Source organism: Rhinichthys klamathensis, unplaced genomic scaffold (assembly GCF_029890125.1).
Source record: "Rhinichthys klamathensis goyatoka isolate OS25496 unplaced genomic scaffold, OSU_Roscu_1.1 h1tg000008l_1, whole genome shotgun sequence".
Classification (NCBI taxonomy): domain Eukaryota; kingdom Metazoa; phylum Chordata; class Actinopteri; order Cypriniformes; family Leuciscidae; genus Rhinichthys; species Rhinichthys klamathensis.
The window spans coordinates 350,237-370,638 of NW_026606561.1; the positions used below are offsets into that span (position 1 = coordinate 350,237).

The 20,402-nt window shown below is 37.1% G+C and overlaps 2 protein-coding genes across 5 annotated transcripts in view; one reads left to right on the forward strand and one right to left on the reverse strand.

The window, feature by feature from the left end:
• The window catches only part of yeats2 (YEATS domain containing 2), a 48,437-nt gene extending 32,065 nt beyond the window's left edge, over positions 1-16,372 (forward strand). For 3 of the 4 annotated variants that reach the window (XM_056260127.1, XM_056260130.1, XM_056260129.1), the window contains exons 27-31: positions 1,515-1,753; positions 1,838-1,912; positions 2,155-2,228; positions 7,079-7,156; positions 7,329-8,368. In XM_056260127.1, coding sequence (XP_056116102.1) covers positions 1,515-1,753; positions 1,838-1,912; positions 2,155-2,228; positions 7,079-7,156; positions 7,329-7,371 — 509 coding nt within the window. In that variant the 3' untranslated portion in view covers positions 7,372-8,368. Of the gene's footprint in view, positions 1-1,514; positions 1,754-1,837; positions 1,913-2,154; positions 2,229-7,078; positions 7,157-7,328; positions 8,369-16,236 lie in introns of those variants that run through there. The other variant, XM_056260128.1, reaches the window with a different exon arrangement.
• On the reverse strand, positions 10,224-19,803 carry map6d1 (MAP6 domain containing 1). The gene is made up of 3 exons (XM_056260220.1): positions 19,073-19,803; positions 16,186-16,408; positions 10,224-10,357 (listed from the first exon to the last, which is right to left on the reverse strand). The coding sequence occupies exons 1-3, from the start codon at positions 19,537-19,539 to the stop codon at positions 10,286-10,288; spliced, it is 762 nt and encodes a 253-aa protein (XP_056116195.1). The 5' UTR covers positions 19,540-19,803; the 3' UTR covers positions 10,224-10,285.
• Positions 19,804-20,402: the final 599 nt, after the last annotated feature.

Below are 20,402 nucleotides of genomic sequence, written 5' to 3' on the forward strand. Positions count from 1 at the left end.
ACATGTCAGCATGATTGTTGTTGAGGGTGGAGCAAAGTTTTGTTTTGTTTTTTAATAAACTTTGCTTTGATTTACTATCCCAGCCTATTTGATTTTTTTTATTTTTTTTTATCAGAGTGGTCTATAGTCTTTATCACAAACTAAAACTGTTAAGTTAAAAGTATCACTGATGCAAATGGTTACAGCTTGAAGTGGCGGTGAGGTATTAAAAAATATTGAGAAGGTCTTGAAAAAGTCTTGAAAAGGTATTAAAATTAACTTCAAGATTCCTGCATATACCCTGGTTGTAGTAATTTGTTAATGCTTTTACATTGTTAAATTTCCTTTTAATATTCAATGGAATAATGTCATCTCATTTTACCCAGTTTATGAAAACGCTTATTGAGAACTTTTCGCTTATTGTTTACAGAAGTTACATGGGGCGTAGGAAAAATGTGGATAGTGAAGCTCATTTTAGCCTAAATTATATGCACCATTTCATTCAACTTTTGCAGATAAAGCTTTTGCATTGCGATAAACTGATGGTGAATCCAAGAAGGAAAGTGTTGATTATGAATATATTTGATTTGGTACTGAAAATTGTCACCCAAATGTTGTTTTGTTTTTCTAATAGAGGTTTGGGTCATTAGCTTAGCTATGTGCTGACATCATACTCTATTGGGATCGAGTGTGAGGCATAATGTGCATCACGAGCGCTGTTTGTTTGAACAGAGTGACCACTAATGGAGATGTTGTCCATAAGGAGTGTTTTTAAATTAGTCACTAATGAGGTTTATTTTCAGTTAGCATGCTGCCTTAGAAAATATCCTGTGTAGACAGTAGATGGCGAGGATACTCACGAAGGAGTCTTGTTTGTTGTACATTTTTTTCCTGCCTTCTTGAAAGAAAATTTTAAATAATTATAAACAATTATTTGGCACTTTATAAACTATTAATAATCATAATAAATTCATATAATAAACAAGATTATATACAAACTATTATTATGAATAATTATTACTAATAATATGTTAATTTGAATAATTATTAGGCAAAATACAAATGATTATTATTGATAAAAATAATATAATTTATTATTATTAATAATAATACTAAGGCACTTCATAAACTTATTTTTAATAGTAGTAGTGATAATAATGACAATATTATAATAATATATTACAACAATATATACAACAACAATAATTATTAATTATAAGAATTATTAGGCACTATATAAACTAATAATAATAATAGCTTTATACAATAAATATTAGGTTTATATACAAACTGTTATTTATAATATATGAATTAATTATAATAATTATTAGGCAAAATACAAATGATTATTATTGATCAAAATAATAGTATTGTGAATAAATAAATAATAATATTGTTTGGAACCGAGCCATAATATAGATCTAGAGTATTGTTTGTTGTTGTGTTTGTGTAGCTCTACTAGCTGCTTGTGAGTAGTTGTGTGCTGTTTTACACTAACAGGTTTGTGTGTGTGTGTGTGTGTGTGTGCTTGTTAGAGTGTAGCTCGACTCTGACAGGCTGTGAGGAGTTGTCTCAACGTCTGGAGCAACTTCAGAAGATTCTGAAGGCGGAGCCTGAAGAGGAAGATAATGAGCCTCTTGACATCATCAGTGTGAAAGATATAGACGCTGCCAAGGTCAAAGTCAAACTGGAACAGGAAGAGGCCGAACAGGAACCCAAGTTTTTCTTGGGACGCTGCCCATCGACCCAGTTCATCAGAGACACAGCGGAGCAGGTGAGTGAGAATGAAATTTTTTTTTTTACTTGTCTCTTGTGTGTTTGACTGTCATGTAATGATATGTGTGTGTGTGTGTGTTAGATCGGCGTCACGCTGCAGCAGGTGGAGGTGGAGAAGAACGTTTTTGCTCCTGTCGTGGAGACCATGGTTCTTAAGGTAAATAGTCTGAGATTGAGTAATTTTGTTTTTATTTTATATAGAGAAGCATACACTATGTAGTTTTTGTTATTCTGTTTTTGTAAACCTGTTGTTGTTGTTTTTTGCTCATTCTGCTTTTATTTGTCTTATTTTTATTTTCTGTGAGAACAGAAAATGTTTCCTGAGAAGAACACAGTGTTATGATTTGATAATGTATTTTTAACATGTCAGTGCTGAATGTTGTCTAAATCTCTTCATAGGCTGTGGAGCAGTTTGCCAATGAAATCCTCAGGGAGTCTTTAGCAAATGCCCACGGGAAATCCCAGCAAAACAGGTCAGTGTGTCCGCCCGTATGCCAGTGCAAGATTAATCGGGACAGATGGGTAAACCAGCAGGATTCAGAGGAAAAGTAGTTTTGTTCTTTTCAGGTGGAGCTTGTAGCATTATTTCTTGGTCAATTTTGATGAACTCTGAGCATTGAACTTCATCTAATGTGATTCTATCATGATTGTGGGAAAGTGCTTTATGATAATGTGTAATTATCAGAGCACTGAGAATAGCTCATTAAAATCTGATTTATTTGAGTTGTAGAGCAGTTAAGCCCAGCCCTGAGAGACAGAAGAGATCGGCTTGGTGCTGCTCTACTTACTCAGCACATCTGCTTTCGTACACACACACACACACACACACACACACACACACACACACACACACACACACACACACACACACACACACACACACACACACACACACACACACACACACACACAGACACAGAGCTTCAGGCTTTTATACATTCTTCTGTAACTGCCTTTTATAGTGTTGATCAGTCAAGCAGGAACTGGTCAATTTCTCATACATTAACAGAAAGCAGCAGTTTGACAATACTCTGAGACCACTCATTTAACCCTCTGGGGACCAGAAACGCGCGGGCGCGTTTTGCTCGTTTTTTTTCACATAGCAGAAAAATAGACTTAAAGTACTACCATCATTTCTGTTCATATAGAGTTAAGAAATATGAGAAAATAATCTGTTAAATGTCTACTTTTTTATGTGCCCACATACAATCGAAATAAAATATTGTGCTTTTGTAAAATAAAGAAAATAAACAGGATGTGCGTTCTGCCTCTCAGTCACCGTGAACTTTTTTTCTGGAGCACGTCTCTAATCTTCAACACAACTCAGCTAATACTATTCACCCAGCCATAAGCAATATATCTTTTAAATCGTTTGAGTTTGTACTTTTAAATGATCCGATTCAAAACTAAAATTAATATTCTCCGTTTATGTCATCTATATAAAAAGAGAGACGTGTCAGCCCGTCTCATTATCGTTCTCTCAGCTGATTATCCCTGGTAATGTGACACGCCCACGGAGAGCACGCGCTATTCAAACGCAAATATGTGAAGCAACACATTGAGACGCGTTAACGCCCATAAACTCTGAAAACACACATTATTTTTTAGTCAGATTAATCTACTGTCGTCTTGCGCGGCTATATGAGGAACAATCCTGGGACATTTACCACTGGGTTTATTTTCACTGCGAGGATGAACAGATTCAGCTGAGAAGTAAGTGTTTTTTGCAAGTGCTTTGTTCTAATCGCGATATAGAATAACGTAGTGTCTGTAAACGGAAAAATAGCGTACTGTTAAATGTGAATCATGTTTGTGTGTGTGTGTGTGTGTGTGTGTGTGTGTGTGTGGCCTGGTAAACCCTACGTTATGGGGACAAAATGTCCCCACAAGGATGGCAATATCCGAAATCCTTGTTCGTGTGGGGACATTTTTTGGTCCCCATGAGGAAATCAGCTTATAAATCATACTAAGTGATGTTGTTTGAAAATGTAAAAATGCAGAATGTCTCCTGTGATGGGTAGGTTTAGGGATAGGGTTAGTGTAAGGGAATAGAATATAGACGGTTTCAACGGCAACAACATAAACAAACGTTACTGCGCATGCGCGCTTTTGTGGCCCAAACTTAACTTCCGGTAGAGTCAATAACAACAGAGTTCATCATAGACTTTTTGTGAGAAAAAAGTCAGAATTGTGAGATAAAAAGTTAATTTTGTCTTTTTTTCCTCGCAATTGCGACTTTATTTCTCAGAATTGCAACTTTATTTCTCACAATTCTGACTTCTTATCTCGCAATTGTGAGATAAAAAGTCGCAATTATTATTATTATTTCTTCAGTGGCGGAAACAAGCTTCCATAATTATCTGTTGCTTATCATGAGTTTGTTACCTGTAACGAAGTGAGTGCTACAGATCCTTGAATTCTTGCCTGGCTGCCAAGCCTCTCATCGCACAGCGGTGATCCACGCTCGCCGTCTCCCTTTCTGTTTTAGGAAACCGACATTTTTTTTTTTTGATAAGGTATTTGTCCCAGAGCCTCAGGTTCAGAGGTGTAGTGGTAAAAAAAGAGGTGGGTAAACTATAAATTCTGGTGGACCACGACGTGGTCACCCGGTAAGGTGGGCCACTGCCTACCGGTGTATGTGTATCCTGATGACATTGCTATATAGGGAGGGCTCGACATTAAGCCTTTTCATACGCTTAATCTGTCATTCACTTGTCCGAGTAAAAAAGTTTCTCGTCCGGATTTTTTATTATTATTTTTTTTATTCTGAAACAATATATTCTCATCAGTGTTCAATCACCTTTGATATTTAAATCGGCATATTATAATATCTGCACCTTTAAAGGGCATCCCCTCCCCCAATCTTATTAAATTTATGCTTCATCTTTCATTTTAAATTCCTAAATTTGATCAATAAATTCAATTATTTCGATTAATAAGACACTATAGGGCTGATCAAATTAAATCATTTACACTGAAAAATTCCAATTGCATAAAATAATGTTATGAAATTGATTTAAATTTACAAATAAGAAACGTTGGACAGAATGATCTACTTTTAAACATAACACGAAACCGCCAGTAGAAGCGGCAGGCGACCGTCTTAATGAGCGAGTCATTGATTCATTCATTCAAACGATTTGTTCAAACGGTTGATTCATTCAAGAATGAGACAGATGTTTACGAATGGGTCATTGAATCTTTGACTCAATCGATTCCTTCAAAATGCTGAATCATTCAGTAATGAAAACAGGTCGAGGGTTCCTGTGAGATGCGCCGTGGTTCTGCTGTGATTTTTGTTTGGAACTATTTTCGCTGCTGAAATAGAACAAAAACAGCCAATATTGCATCTAAAATGTAAGTGACTTAATTTTAACTGTTTATTGAACTGTTGTAGGAAATCAATGTCACATTTTCAATCGTGATGGTGTTCAGGAAAAATAATTGAGGTTGCTTAACATATGTAAAAAATATAAAAACTCCACATTTAGATTTTTTATAGGCAGTATATTGTTAACTGAGTGTGTGTGTGCGCTCATTTGTGTAGATTTCTCCTCGAGAGGCTGCGCGAGCGTCAACAGCGCAACCTTACCGTCAGTAAAAGTCAACAACACTGACAGTAATGCAGCGCAATATGAAAGAGTTCGTCTTAGGTTTAACAACCTATGAAACTAGTAATGAACAATATAAAACTAAAACGACATAAGCTTAATTTATAGCTATTTAGAGGAGGATAAACGCAATTTAGAGGTGGATAAACGCACTTTGGAGGTGGGTAAACGCTATTTCCGAATATTGGGAGGTGTGTAAACGGAGTTTACGTGCGTTTAGCCTCCACTACATCCCTGCTCAGGTTGCATCCCACAACACAACAACCTGAGCCCAACTTCAGTCTACTCATCACCTTAATTTTCACTGCGTTTGTAGTCGGCGCCATATTACCAGAGAATGATATTATGATATTACCGGTTAACAAACACAGACCGGAAGTTAACTTCGGGCCAGCGCGTAACCCCGGCAACGCGCGTGCGTTCGATGAAACCGTCTATACAGTCTGTACAGTATAAAAATCATTATGTCTATGGAAAGTCCCCATAAAACATGAAAACACAACGTGTGTGTGTGTGTGTGTGTGTGTGTGTGTGTGTGTGTGTGTGTGTGTGTGTGTGTGTGTGTGTGTGTGTGTGTGTGTGTGTGTGTGTGTGTGTGTGTGTGTGTGTGTGTGTGTGTGTGTGTGTGTGAGAATGAATGAATGAATGAATGAATGAACGCACAGATACGCACTGTTACAGACTAAATAACATTTCGTTGACTCGTTTTGGATAAAGTTTTTACTCTAAAATAGACATCAAATAAGCTTTTTTTAGGAGTTTCTGCTCATATGTTAAATATATAGTATGTTTTGTCAATAAACTAATCAACTAAGATGTTATAGTGTTTGTTCAAGCTATATCAAAATAATGAATCCTCAACTTTAAAATATGTATGATCAAACTAAGACATTTATGGAGAAAGACAATTTTCTTTTCAAGATGTTTCCAACTCTAACTTTGAACTTTGAACTGAAATAAAACCATGACTATATGGTGAAGGGTGTGTGATAGAACTGTCCAGACTTATGCACCCTGTATTTTCCTTATATAAATCCAAACAATCTAAAAGCCATTCTTTTTTAAATCTCCTCATTCTTTGTGCAAGGCTCCTGTAATGATATGGCCTGATAGCACCTAATAGGGCCATTATGGGGAGGGTCTTTGTCTTTCTCAGGTGTGAAATTCCACACATATTAATGAGAGACCACGCCTCCTGCATAAAGCTTTCTCAAACAAAACACGTCATTAAAAATGTAAAAGACTTTATTGACTTATCTGAATGAGTAGTCAGGATGATTCTCACATAGTTTTGGAGCAAATATTCTAGGCTATGTGATACAATTTTCAAAAGTCTTGTGAAGAAATAATCAATATGTGTTTTGTGGTCTTATTTCAGCAACTTTCATTTTTATCTTTTTCAATAACCACGCATAAACATTATTCTATTAAAAATACAAACATGTACATACATGTTGCTCACTCATCATGGTAGCCAAGTTTGTGCTATATAGAGTGAATTTACACCTTTGCCATTAACATGTTTATAAATAACTGAAAAAAGCACAAATGTCAGTGCATGTCAAAACATCCCAAGGGCCCCAAAAACACTCTGGTCCCCAGAGGGTTAATGCTCAAAGTTCAATAACCCATTATACCAAGATAGCAAATGTGCCGTGAGTTTTCTCTATCTTTCCCATCCTTGTTTCATCCCTCTCTTCTTGTCTCCACAGAACTCCGAGAGAGATATCGGCTATGGATGTGCATCAGGCCATTAGCTCTATTCCCACCTGTGATTTTCTGACTAATAGGTAATTTTGCTCTCATTATAGACTTCTCTATATTTTCTTTTTTCTCAACTATCATCAGCGTCTATCATCAGTGTTCCCAAGGTCTGGAACAAGCTGGAAACGTGAGGGCATTTTATTGCAGCTTTATTTATTCATTTTTAAATCTCTAGTACATAATCTCTGTCTCTGATAGGTACATGGGCATCATGGTGAAGGATGAAAGCCACGCTGACTGACTTCACCTCTTGGCATCTGACCACAGACGACACAGGTGGAATGTCACACACTATCTCATTCCCCTCACATTGTGTAAAGATGGAGAATGTGCAAAGGCTGATCAATCACAGGCGCAAATATCCTCTGACTTGCCCGTGTCGTAATTTATTAGGATGACAGCTGCGTTATATTCAAGAGTACTGAGCTCAAGGGAAAGATCACCAAATGGATAGTAAGGTAATCTTGACACGCTGCCTGAACAGCATTTGTTTCGTATGGCTACATCACTCTATATTTATTTTTCATGCTTTTTTCATGAATTCTGATATTTATGAACTATGGTCCTGTATATTAATGTAACCATCAGTACAATAACTACAGTGCAGTTATATCTTCAGAAATGAGCAGGTACAGTAGATGCTTCATGCAGCAAATCTATTAACCGCTCTTCCATGATTCTGCGTACATTGAGACCCTCAATCTCTGAAAATAAAACTCATGATCACATGACCCTGCTCTGCCGTTGACACAGAACTGTTTAGCTTTTGTTAGTATTAAAGGAAAGGTTTACCCAAAAATGACTATTCTGAAATTATTCACTCATCCTCATGTATTTCCAAATCTGCAACAAAAGTTTTGGGTATTACTTAAACCAGAAATGCAGACATTAAATGAGCCATTGAACAATACAGAAAAACTATGATTTTTTTCTGTACTTTATCGAGCAGGATTTATTTGGAGAAGGTAATTACTTTTTGTTGTGCAGCTTACAGTATGTGAAATCATCCTTGTTCATTGTCTTTTTTTATTGGGTCTTAAATGATCTTCTCATGTGGTTCTAAGAACTTTGGGTGGAGTTTAAATGTCCTTTTTGAGTCACACTTCTTCTCCAGTTTCACACTAGGGCAAAGAATGTCTAAGAAAAGTCTTAATCATGCCGGTTTCATATGAATCTTTTTCGTACACTAGGATTTATGAAGGATTGAACTTCAGTGAGGGTGGAAGTTTTTTTTTTTTTTTTTTTTTTTTTTTTTTTTTTGAGGCATTGAGGAAAATGTGCAGATATACAGGAGGCATTTGTGTGGTTGCTAAATCCGTTGTGTCCTCTGGTTTGGTGGGGTGTTTTGTTTTGTCACACAACTAGCCTCAGTTTCTGTGTGTGTGCTTAAAACACATCAAGAATTGTTTTGGTGTGTTTGTGTGGATGAGAGAGAATGTATTTCTGCGTGTTTATTCAGTGTTAAAGTCAGTCATTACTTGTCTAACCGAACTCCTGGATGTTTTACCTTTACATTGTGTATCAGAAAATGACTATTCTTGTATTAAAAACTAAGATGGATCCATCTGTCCTGATTTGTTCTATTCTTTTTCCAACTGCCATTACAAATGAAATGTCACGTAGCAAAACGGTGACCTTCAGTGAGATTTTCAGCCACTTTTTCTACAGAAAATGTAAAAATCGCATTGATTTGTAATTGCTTTTTGTCACACTTTAGTTTAGGGTCTAATTCTCACTATTAACTACAACTTTTGCCTCAGTAAACTCCTAATTACTGCTCATTAATAGTTAGTAAGGTAGTTAAGTTTAGGTAGGATTAGGGATGTAGAATATGGCCATGCAGAATAAGGCTGTGTGCTTTATAATTACTAATAAACAGCTATTATCCAAGTAATATGCCTGCTAATAAGCAACTATTTAATAGTATAGAATAGGACCCTAAACTTAGTGTTACTTTTTTTGTGCTGCCTTGGAGAGAGTTTAAGTCTATTTATTGGACATGAAAATGTCTCTGGTAAATAGTTATGCTCAGGACTGAAATATTTAATTGGCTCTAAATTACCCTTAATCAATGCAATTTCTATAAATAAATAAATTTTAAACACATTGAAATGTCTCTTGTAAATTGTCATGCTCAGCACTTTCCTTTTGCTCTGAATTTCTCTTTATAGAGCGAGTTTTATATTAATTTTGAGTGACTTGTCAAAGTCATGGAAATTCATTGATCAAAAGGTGCAGGTGTATCATTATTGCAGTTTTTTTATTGGCATGAAAGTGTTAGTTACAAGAACATGTGAAGTGGTTTTAAATCAAATATTTGTAAGATGTGAATCAGCCAAATAATATGAAAGATTTTTTTATTTAAACAGATGTGCCTTATTTTCCCCATTTATATCTCAACCAAATTTACAAAAAAAAAAAAATTGGACAACCCAGAAATCAGTGAAATATTCTTAATGTGTTAAAGTCTTTATGTGCGTTTCATAAAGGGTTAGTGAGTCTGGAGCAGGAAAGGGGTGATCGGAGTACCAGGCGTCATCAGGCAGACATTAACATATCGATAAAGGCAGACCAACATCATCACTATATACAAAAATAATGCTATTAACAAGGCTTGTACAGGATACACACACACACACACACACACACCCAGACACAGAGTTACTAGATTACATTTTTCTTTTAAAACATTTCTAATTGTGCATATTCAATCGCTTCATAAAACTATTACGAAACATGCAGATACTCATTCAGCAGGGACAGGGTGAGCTCAGCAGAATATGAGGCCTTAAAACTTTCTCACACTCTTTCTCTCTCTCTCTTAAACCTGATCCGTCTTACAAACATATCATTCAAGTAGATGGTTGACATTTGAAGCATACATTCTCTTGCATATATTTCACATTGTGTAAATTTCCAGCAAAAATCGTCTAGTTCTGTAATTTCATGGAATGATTTAGTTTTACTGATTTTGCTCTTCACAAGCTCTTGCATTGAAACCGTCTTATTCATCCTTAGGCATTTTCTTCCTCTGATTATCCTAGTCTCTCAGAATAACATTCAGTGGTCTCTTTAGACATTCCTTTTTCAAAATGGTCTTCTCTTCTCTTCTAGTGAAAGGCTGAATCAGACGCGAGTGTGGGGAGCTTGATGGATCATATGTTGAAGATCCTGGATTTGCTTTGAAAGACAGCAGATGGATTTGGTGACAGTTTAGTCTTCGGCTCCTGTTACACATAAGAACATTTTTGTTAAAATCATGTGTAAAAAAAAAAAAAAAAAAAAAAAAAAAAAATCGAATTAACAAAAGGGTCAAAATCTGTTTAAAAAAAAAATCACACAAAAAAGTTAATAAATATAAATACTATTCAAAGTTTTGAGGTTGGTAAAATCTTTTAAAGGGATAGTTCACCCAAAAATGAAAATTCTGTCATTAATTACTCACTCTCCATATGAATTGAGTGGTTTAGTCCAAATTTTCTGAAGAGACTTGATCGAATTTAGGCTTTTATTGACCTATAATAAACATTGATCAGAGGACATAAACAGAAGCCAATCCGAACCTGCTTGACCAGGAGAACTAACCTCATTGGTTCTTGCTGAAGCTCAAACATGCTGCGTAACACGTGAGAATGAACCTCATTGGTTCTCGCACACCAAGCGAACTTGCTTGAGCTTCCGTTTACCACAACTGATGTGTGAGTTAATGAATGTTTATATATGAATAAAAGCCTAAATTCAATCTGTTCATCATATAAAGCGATCGAGTCTTCAGAAAATTTGGACTAAACCACTCAATTCATATGGATTAGTTTTATGATCTCTTTATGAACTTTTGAAATGTTAAAGTGGCAGTTGCGTAGCTGTCAATGGAGACAGCTGAAATGTCTCAGATTTCATCAAAAAGATCTTCATTTGTTCCGAAGATGAACAAAAGACTTCCTGGTTTGGAACGACACGAGGGTGAGTAATTAACGCTTTCTTATGCTCATTGCTCATCAAAGCTGCATTTATGTGATCAAACATACATTAAAAACAGTAGAATTGCTTAACTATTATTACCATTTAAAATAACCATTTTCTGTTTTTAAATATTTTAAACTAATTTATTGGTGTGATAGAAAAGGTGAATTTTTCTGCATCCTTAATTTTTCACATGATCCTTCAAATTATCGGTGTTTAAGAAACATTACTTATCAATGTTGGTATATTTTATATTGATTTTTTTCCAATTTGCTGCTCTGATGTCACTTCTCAGGCCAAGCCTGAATTTACATTTATAATTTTCATCTAAAATGTAAGTAGTTGAAAAAGAACCATAAGGTCATGGAAACCTTCCTCCTCTTCTGCAGCACAAGGTGTTGTGGGACATTAGCATAGAATATATGCACACTTCAAAAATCCACTAAAAATAGAGCACAATTTGGGCAGCTTTAGCATATACTATTACCTATAATTTGGGATGTGCTCATCCAAGTCCCACATTATAGAATATAATCTCCCTCCACCCTGCCTCCATCTATTTTTTGTTCTTTGCCTCTCTCTCTCTCTCTCTCTCTCTCTCTGACATCTAAGAAGAGTTTGCTATATGAGAAGCCAAGCAGTGAGGTGAAAATTAGATTTATCATCTACTAAATCTTGTTCTCTTTCACACACACTCACTCTCACACTGTTTAGCGTTTCTAGAATAAGAACTCGACACCCTCAGCCAAACTGTCTGCTGCTTCATCCCTCAGGTCTTCAGAATGGTATACGTAAGCAATAAGGTACGAGAGGCTGTGCTGTATCGTGAATAAGTAACGGCTGGAGGGCGTTGTTAGGCACGACGCGAAGCGGAGTGCCTGCAACCCCTTCAGCCGTTACTTATTCACGATACAGCACTTGCCTCGAGTACCTTATTGCTTTTATAAAACGGTTGCCACACAATAAAAATATTAAAGCCGAAAAATATGTATCTATGCAACTTTCATGAAGTAAAATCACTAAAAGCCTGCCTTCCGCTGGAAAAAATAGTCCCGGAACGTGAACAGCAACAGAAGTTACATATATTATTTCGCCAATAGATGGCGGCAAAGACTGTCTTTATGAGTGAGTGAGTGAGTGAGTCTGTAGAGAAGGCTTTTGAAAGGACTCGAACTTGTGATCACGGAGAAGACAGACGCAACTGACAGATGACTAACGTTATGCACGGAAAACCCCATGACTGTTAAAAGGACAAAATATGCAGCGGACATTCAAACGCATTTTTTTATTATGAATATAGGACTGACCTGAAGGAAAATGCTACGTCTACTGTAAATGCAGGTACACTCGCTTACTCGATCTCTCACAATGCTCTGCTCTAGCTTTAAATGAACAATATCAATGAGATGAAACATCTGTTTAAGTTGCTAAGAGTGGTTGCTAGGGGTGTTGTGTAGTGATACATAGAACCGTTGGGTGAAGCGGTCATAGCCGTGTTTTATCGTGAATAAAGCACAGCTATTGACCAATCAGAATCAAGGATTGGAACTAACCGTTTTATAATACCTATTACTGCTGGAAATACTTTATGAATTAATAATGCTGCGTTCACGTCATGTCGGAATTACCATAAATTGTCGCTTCAAGTCGAACACATCTTAAATCTGCAGTGGTCAGGTGGTACCGTGGTACAATTTTTTTTTTGTTTACACATTGTTCTTGCGTACATCTACGTAAAGGCTTTTAGTTTTTACAGTTCAGAATGGTTACGGTAATTATGACATGGCGTGAACGCACCTTAATATTGGGCAGAGTATGCAAATTTGGCCATTGAGACTGCCAACAAACGTAAAAAAATATTTCTGAAATGATAATAGGGCTTGTTTTCAAAAGTTTGGGGTCTGTAAGATTTTTTTTTTTTAAAGAAATTATTATTTTATTCTGAAAAGACATTAAATTGATCAGAAGTGACATTTATAAAAACATTTAAAATGTTTCAAAAGAGTGCGATTTCGAATAAATGCTGTTCTTTTGAAGTATCCATTCAAAGAATTTGAAAAAAGTATCACGGTTTCAACAAAAATATTAACCACTACAACTTTTCAGCATTGATAATAAATGTTTTATGAGCAGCAAATCAGCATATTAGAATGATTTCTGAAGGATCATGTGACACTGGAGTAATGATGCTGAAAATTCAGCTTTGTCATCACAGGAATAAATGACATTTAAAATATAGTATGCAGTATACAGTACAGTAATATTCTACTTTGAACATGGCCCACTTCTGTCTGTCATCTGACATAGGCTGCTGACTATCAGGGACAGAGTGGACTCGTATGGGAAACTGATGTCAACTTAAAAGCTTATATAATCTGTTTAACTGTCATTTAAGGTTACATGACAATTTATGAAACCCTGGGATTTATTCACCGTGAAACCTGTGCAGGTTTGATCTCTACAATAGTGTTTCTCAAAGTCTTGCTCCCGGAACCCTGCAGATTTTGAATCGTTTTATCTAACACAGCTGATCCAACTCAACAATTCATCAGCAGAGTGATCCATGACCTCATTTAGGGTACATTTAGTACTAAAAATGCGGAAAAACAGCAGCAAAAAAAAAACACGCTGTATTTTGCTGGCAGGCCAGTAGATGGCGATGTCACTTTATAATGAAAACCTACGCTCTAACTGAACCAATATTTGCATGACGTCACTTTTTTTTTTTTTTTTTTTTTTTTTTTTTACAAATTCACGTTTTTGTAGTTTACATGGAGACTATAACACTATCGTTTTCAAAAACCTGCACTTCAAAACCTGTTTACAAAAGTTTGCGTTTTCGGGCCCCCAAAACAGGGGGGGTCTATGGGATCGACTCTCTTTTGGAGCCTGTCTCTAGCGGCCGGCCAGTTGATGAACTGCAGTTTAAGTCACTTCCATGTTGGAATCAAGAGAGACCAGAAGGTTGCCGCTTGGTTTCAGGCCACCAAAACACAGCTGTCGTGTAAACGAACGGCCAAAACGCATAAAAAGTGTTAAACATGGTGTCGTGTAAAAAAGTTGATTGCGACTTTTTTCCTCACAATTTTGAGTTTATATATCGCAATTCTGACTTTATATCTCATAATTCTGAGAGAAAAGTCATAATTGTGAGATGAAAACTCATAATTCGGACTTTTTTCTCAGAACCGAGATATAAACTCGCAATTGCGAGAAAAAAAAGGTCAAAATTGTGAGATAAAAAGTTGGCAGAAATTAGCCTCCATAATAAACTGATGGTCTTACAGAAAACAATGATGAAATAATTGCCACTTAAAGATTTAAGAATGATCATCTGGTTTTGTCTCTCCATTAAGAACAGTGGACGGTCAGTCTGCCTTTTACAATTAAATTAGATGCATCATCTGGAGGGAGATTGGGAGGGCAGGACGAGCTGTGTGTGAGTTAAACCCTTGGGACGGCTTAAATAATGCCAGCTGGCTCAGTCACGCAAGTCTCCAGTGTACTAGACTCTATCAGTACGGTTACACATACACATAACCCCCACAATGTAAGCAAATCAGCCTCACAGACATAAAAAGGAAAAAATATAACAATAATATAGTAGAAAGAATGGTCCCTCTGATATTTGAAAGAGAGCACATCTACTTCTACTTACGGCAGTAGCCGTAAGTTCAACATTATCAGCGTTCTCACAATTGTATGTTAAAATCTCTCATAGAGATCCAACTACAGCCATAGAGGGATATCAGACCCATACAACCTTCATAAAAAACATCAGACTAGCGGATCTATATGACAACTTGACAAATGGAGCAGTGCAGAGGTTATGAAGGGAAAAGTTACAATTCAATCACAGAGACATTTAAACCAGGAGCACAAATGCTTCACAAATTCTCATAGATCTGCCTCAGACTCCAGGCATTGTGTTTCTTTCCTCACTGGTCATGCGTGAGGTATGACAGCAAGCATGCATGGGTTACTAGAGTAATTAAGACTAAATGATGAACCCTAATTAGTGCATACTTTACTACAGGCAGGTCTCAATCCTGCTCTTTTGCTGGACAGTGGGTCTCCATGGGCAGGGTTGAAGACCTCTGATGTGCAAAAGCTTCAGCTGTCTCAGTTAGTTTGGATCATTATTGACAGGTAGCGCTCAGACTAGATTCACATAACGGGACACAGGAGCGGGTCACCGATTACATAACCCCAATGAATCGCGCTTTTACCAGATCAGCCCTAAAGACTGACCTAAAACTCTCATTTGTCCCAGAAAGGGAATTAATTTAATTGCATATTAGGCTTGATTTAGCAGATTAACCTAAAAGGTTACCCAAATCAATATCTCTGCTTACATAATTATGGGTTAAATATGATTTAAATGCTGATGATTGCCACAGAAAGTAATTTTGATTTGTCACAATGTTACGGTAATAAATTACATCGGTTATTGCGACAAGTTCATTTACCTAGAAAAGTAAACCCACTTCAAAAGGATGATGTGTCAACTTTACAGCTCAAATATCAAACGTGAATAATTCATGCAAATGCTTTCACAACTATAACATTAGCATATTTCTGCTAAAACCATCCCATACCTTCACCCTGTAGGCTTCCATTTAATTTGATCCTGTGATGCAAAGCTGAATTTCCAGCATCATTACTCCAGTCTTCAGTGTCACGTGATACATTCTAATATGCTGATTTGGTGCTCAAGAATTGATATTTTGTGATATTTTTTTTCAGGATTCTTTGATAAATAGAAAGTTCAAAACAACATTTATTAAAAAAAAATTAAATCTATATTATTTTCACTTGTGATCGACTTAATGTGTACCTGCTGAATTATTAATTTCTTTAAATATATATATATATAAATGTAAATTTCTTAACTTTCCCTTAAGATAAAACTGTTATTTTTTGTGTCTGAACTTGGTTTCACACATTGATCTCCTGCTGATTATATCACAGTAGAAGCCGTTGGTTCTCATTCTGCTGAGCCTGGTTTGAAAGTTTCTGTCACATCAGCGGCTGTCAGATTTAAACTCCTTCTCTTCTCCCCACGTCTCCTCTGATCTGTCCTCACACTCACCTCTGGTTTCATGCTGATCTCGGTCCTGTGTGTGTGTGCTCTCTCTGACAGACCGTGTGTGCTGGTCTCCTGTACCCCGTCCGTGTGTCTGTGTGTGTCCGTGCTGAAGGCGGCCTGGTAGCTGGTCTCCGGCGGGGGCTTGTCAGCACCTGTACCCAGGAAGGTGGGCCGTTTGTGGCCAGGCTTTGGCGGCCGGGCTCCAGACCAAGGCTGGTACTCCTGTCTGATTCCAGAGAAAGATGAAATGTATCAGACAGGGACAGAAAAAGACAGACAGGCAAAACAGAGAGGGAGCCCTGAGGATCTGCAGTGAAGAGCAGCAGATGTCGGCCTGAGTTAAAGTCAGGCTGCAAAAGGAGAGCAACAGGTGCCCACCATCAGTGTTGGGAGTAACGCATTACAAGTAACGCAATTTACGTAATCAGATTACTTTTCCCAGTAACTAGTTAAGTAACGCATTACTATTACATTTACAATAAAATATCTGAATTACTTAAAGCTGCAGTCCGTATCTTTTCCTCTTTGTCGCCATCTCTCTGTTCGAAATCTGTAACTGCAGTGATTCGCGGAATTATCATCTTTACGTGGGTTGTAAATCGGCATGAAACAGCGCGGATGAACACAGTGCTTTGAGGCGAGTGCTGCTGTCAGTCACCGCGCTGTGTGGATACTGTCATACAGAATCACAGATTCACTTTTTGAAAGTTTGACCAACATAAGAATTTTCATAAGAAAATGTGTTCTGAACAAGTAAGTAACATCCATTTTTGTTCTGACCAACTAAGGGGGAAAAAGCATTCGACATGATAAGCTTCGTTAGATTTAATCAACGCGATTTACAGCAACCGTGCAAATTATAGCCTACTTTGTTCTCAAATTGTTCATGTTAACAACATCACATCAGCATAGCGTGACTAATGTTAAATTTAATGTGTTTTATGGTTAGCAGCTACCTGCGTAGTTCAGAATTCATATTCTCCATAATAGCAAAACGAGAAAGGCACAACAAAGGAAACTCCATAACTGTGTGAATTAAGAAAACGTACTGTTACACGATTGAACTATTGAAATGTCGTACTTGTTCAGCAGAAAAAAGCCGTCTCTTCTTCCGTTTTGAACCCCTTCAAAACACGGAGTTCACGCACTTTTCAAAAGCCCCGCCGATGTTTAAATCCTTGTGTTCGCATGAGACGGTTTCTTTCTCTTTCTCTAGCCACCTTAAATCCGAAGTACGAAGTCTTTTGGGTTTTATAACTGCTGAATCTCCAGTTGACACTGATGATTGTTGTTTGGATCTTTCTGGATGCCATAAGTTTAACTATGTAAAGTGCTGCGAGAAAAGCCTATACATTTAAACATCTCGTCAAGCGCAGTATAGCCGGCTAGCCGAAACTCCTTCTTTATGTGTACGGGTGTGACGTAATGACGCAAAGACATGCTCGAATTTCCCGCGGAAACCCACCAGTACCACTGGAATTAAAATCATTATTACAAGCTAACCGTTTTGAATCTAGCTATGGCAAGCAGATAGTTTTTACCACTGGCAGAATAAGTTTTTTTTAATATAATTATTTTGGATTATTTTTAACTTAAAAAAGTTACGGACTGGAGCTTTAATCTCAATTTATTAAGCAATGTCTTTGCTGCTGACCTTTGATGATCCAACTCAACCATACTGATAAGCAAAAATGACTTTAGATATGCATCACATTTGTGTTTTTTTGCTGAAGTAAGGGTTTTAAACTTTCTTCTCCTGCGTCCGAGAATGGTGGCGCAGCTGAAATGTTTATTTGACCTGCGCTCTCTACTGGCATGAATTTGCATTTCCTTCAGTCTGAGGCTTATTTATTTCACTTTTGGTGTGAAAGCGCCATTAAATTAGCCAAAAATAGAACTTTTTTGTTATTAAAAAACAAGCAAGCCTAGCCCAGATGAGAAAAAGTAACAACAAATTACTTTACAAAATAAGTAAAGCAATTAGTTACTTTTTTAGGGAGTAATGCATTACTTTTTAAAAGCAACTTTCCCCACCATAGATTTACTTCAGCATAACCTGTATAAAAAAACGATGATCACTATCCGTATCTCTACATTTCTATTCAGAAATTTAGAAGGGAAACTAAATTTAGAGAATCTTTGAAATGTTTGGGTGAATAATGACTGGAAGTATCGGTTTTATATGATCAGAGCATTCACAGATCACATCCTTTAGAAACCAAAGGCTGATGAACACAGAGGACTGTTCATAATTCATTGTGTTCTCATTAAATAACTGTTTTATGTAATTATTTTAGTTTCATTCCGGTCTTTCATAAGCCGTCAGATGAAATATGCATGACAGTGATCACACTGTCTGAAAATCACTGCAATGCACAACCATTACAACCACACCAGTCCCGTTACAGCACCACAGCAAACTATCTTCAAAGAAAGGGCACTTTTCTCTGCTCAATAAATCAATGAAAGCTATCAGGCAAATGTGTTCCCCAGCAATTGATTTTTGTACATTATAGTGGACATATCTCAGAGATACCACATTTTATCTGTCAACATACTAAATAAAAATAAGTGTTATTACACTTTATTTAAGAGTAGTCTATTTGGTGCATAAAAATAGAGAAAATTACTATGGATTTTTTTTGTCTTTGATTTTTTTTACTCAGTACATAGGCTAAAAAAAAAAAATTATTATTATTGGGAATTTTTATCTAGCCTTATGTGATGTGTATACTCACTAAGTAGGCTAAAATAAAATACCCTCCCATAACAATCTTTGCTGGATCAGTCAAATCTATTTACTCATGATTCTGATAATAACTAACTGTTGAGAAGTGTGAGTGTGTTGCAGTGACTGAGATGTGCTGAAGAACAGCAGGAACATCAGTACCTGTTTGAGCTGATCTGATCTCCTCCTCTCTGCCGGCCGCCACGCTCCTGTCTCTCCGCCCCGTCAGAGTACCCGTTCACCGGGCTGTCCGTCAAAGTGCCGCCTTTCCCTCCGTTACTAATCCAGGGAAAGTTATCCTTCTTCGGGATGGGCCAGGGTTTGTAATCCTGTTTATACTGGGTGATGCTCGGGAAAGGCACACCCGGGGGATGGTAGTCCTCGCGGGGTTTATAACTCGGTTCGGTCCGTCCCCGGTGAGGCCGCCGGACTCCAGCAGCGTGATCCGGCGTTACGAAGTCGACCCTCGTTGCCTGCTCCGTGGAAACGAGTTTGGTGACGGATCGCACCTCATGCTCCGCGATGTCCGAATAGTTCTGAATCGTTAGCGGAACCGACAAATCCGATTTATCGAACTGGTTCCAGAAGCGAGCCAAGCAACAGACTCTGCTGATACACGGCCAAGCCATTGCTATTAAATAAACCAAACCAAAAAGCAAAATAAAAAGAAAGAAAACACAGTAAAAAAAAAAATGCGATGAAGCGCTAGATTTACATGAAGGTGTGTGAGCGCGTGTCCGTTCCTCGAGAACTGCGTGAGACCGTTCGGTGTCGGGACACTGTCATTGCACATTCATCTCACGTGATTTGCAGTTGATGCAGAAAAAATAATAATCCATAAAGATCCGAGTCGGTGACCCGTGCCCACCTCACTGCTGTTTTCCCTGACAAAGCTCAACTTAATGCCCTAAAACCCTCTTTTAATCAAAACCAGTAGTGCGCTTCTTTCTACCTAAACAGCTTTCTGGGCACCATCGGCGCGTGCAGCTGACTCGGATAGCAACTATTGTACAAAAATGCTGTCGACACTGACTGACTACAAGTAGGTTACTACCATTTTCTCTAGATATATTACCATGGTAACTTTCTCTGAAGTAGGCCTAAACGTGTAGTCGACATGAAATGCTTGACCACTTTGACTTTGTAATATGCTGTACTCCGTCTAAAACTAGCTATTTTAAACAGCATTGCTAATTCTTTAAAAGTTAATATGCATGAGCTCAAATTAATTTAGAGACTTTATGCAGTATTTTCTAGTTTTGACAAATAACTTGTCACACACCGCAGGACCATTTAACATGAACTGGTGGCAAAAAGGAGATTAAAACGGGGACTGGTTTTCCAATAGTCTGAGACCACAGGCCTATATATCTGAATTAAAATTGTAATAACTAAAAAGCTTATTTAAAAAAAAAAAAAAATTCTAAGATATAAATATAGCCTATCGATAAATGTTAATGACAGACCAAATTGGACATTCTGAGGTCCAAGT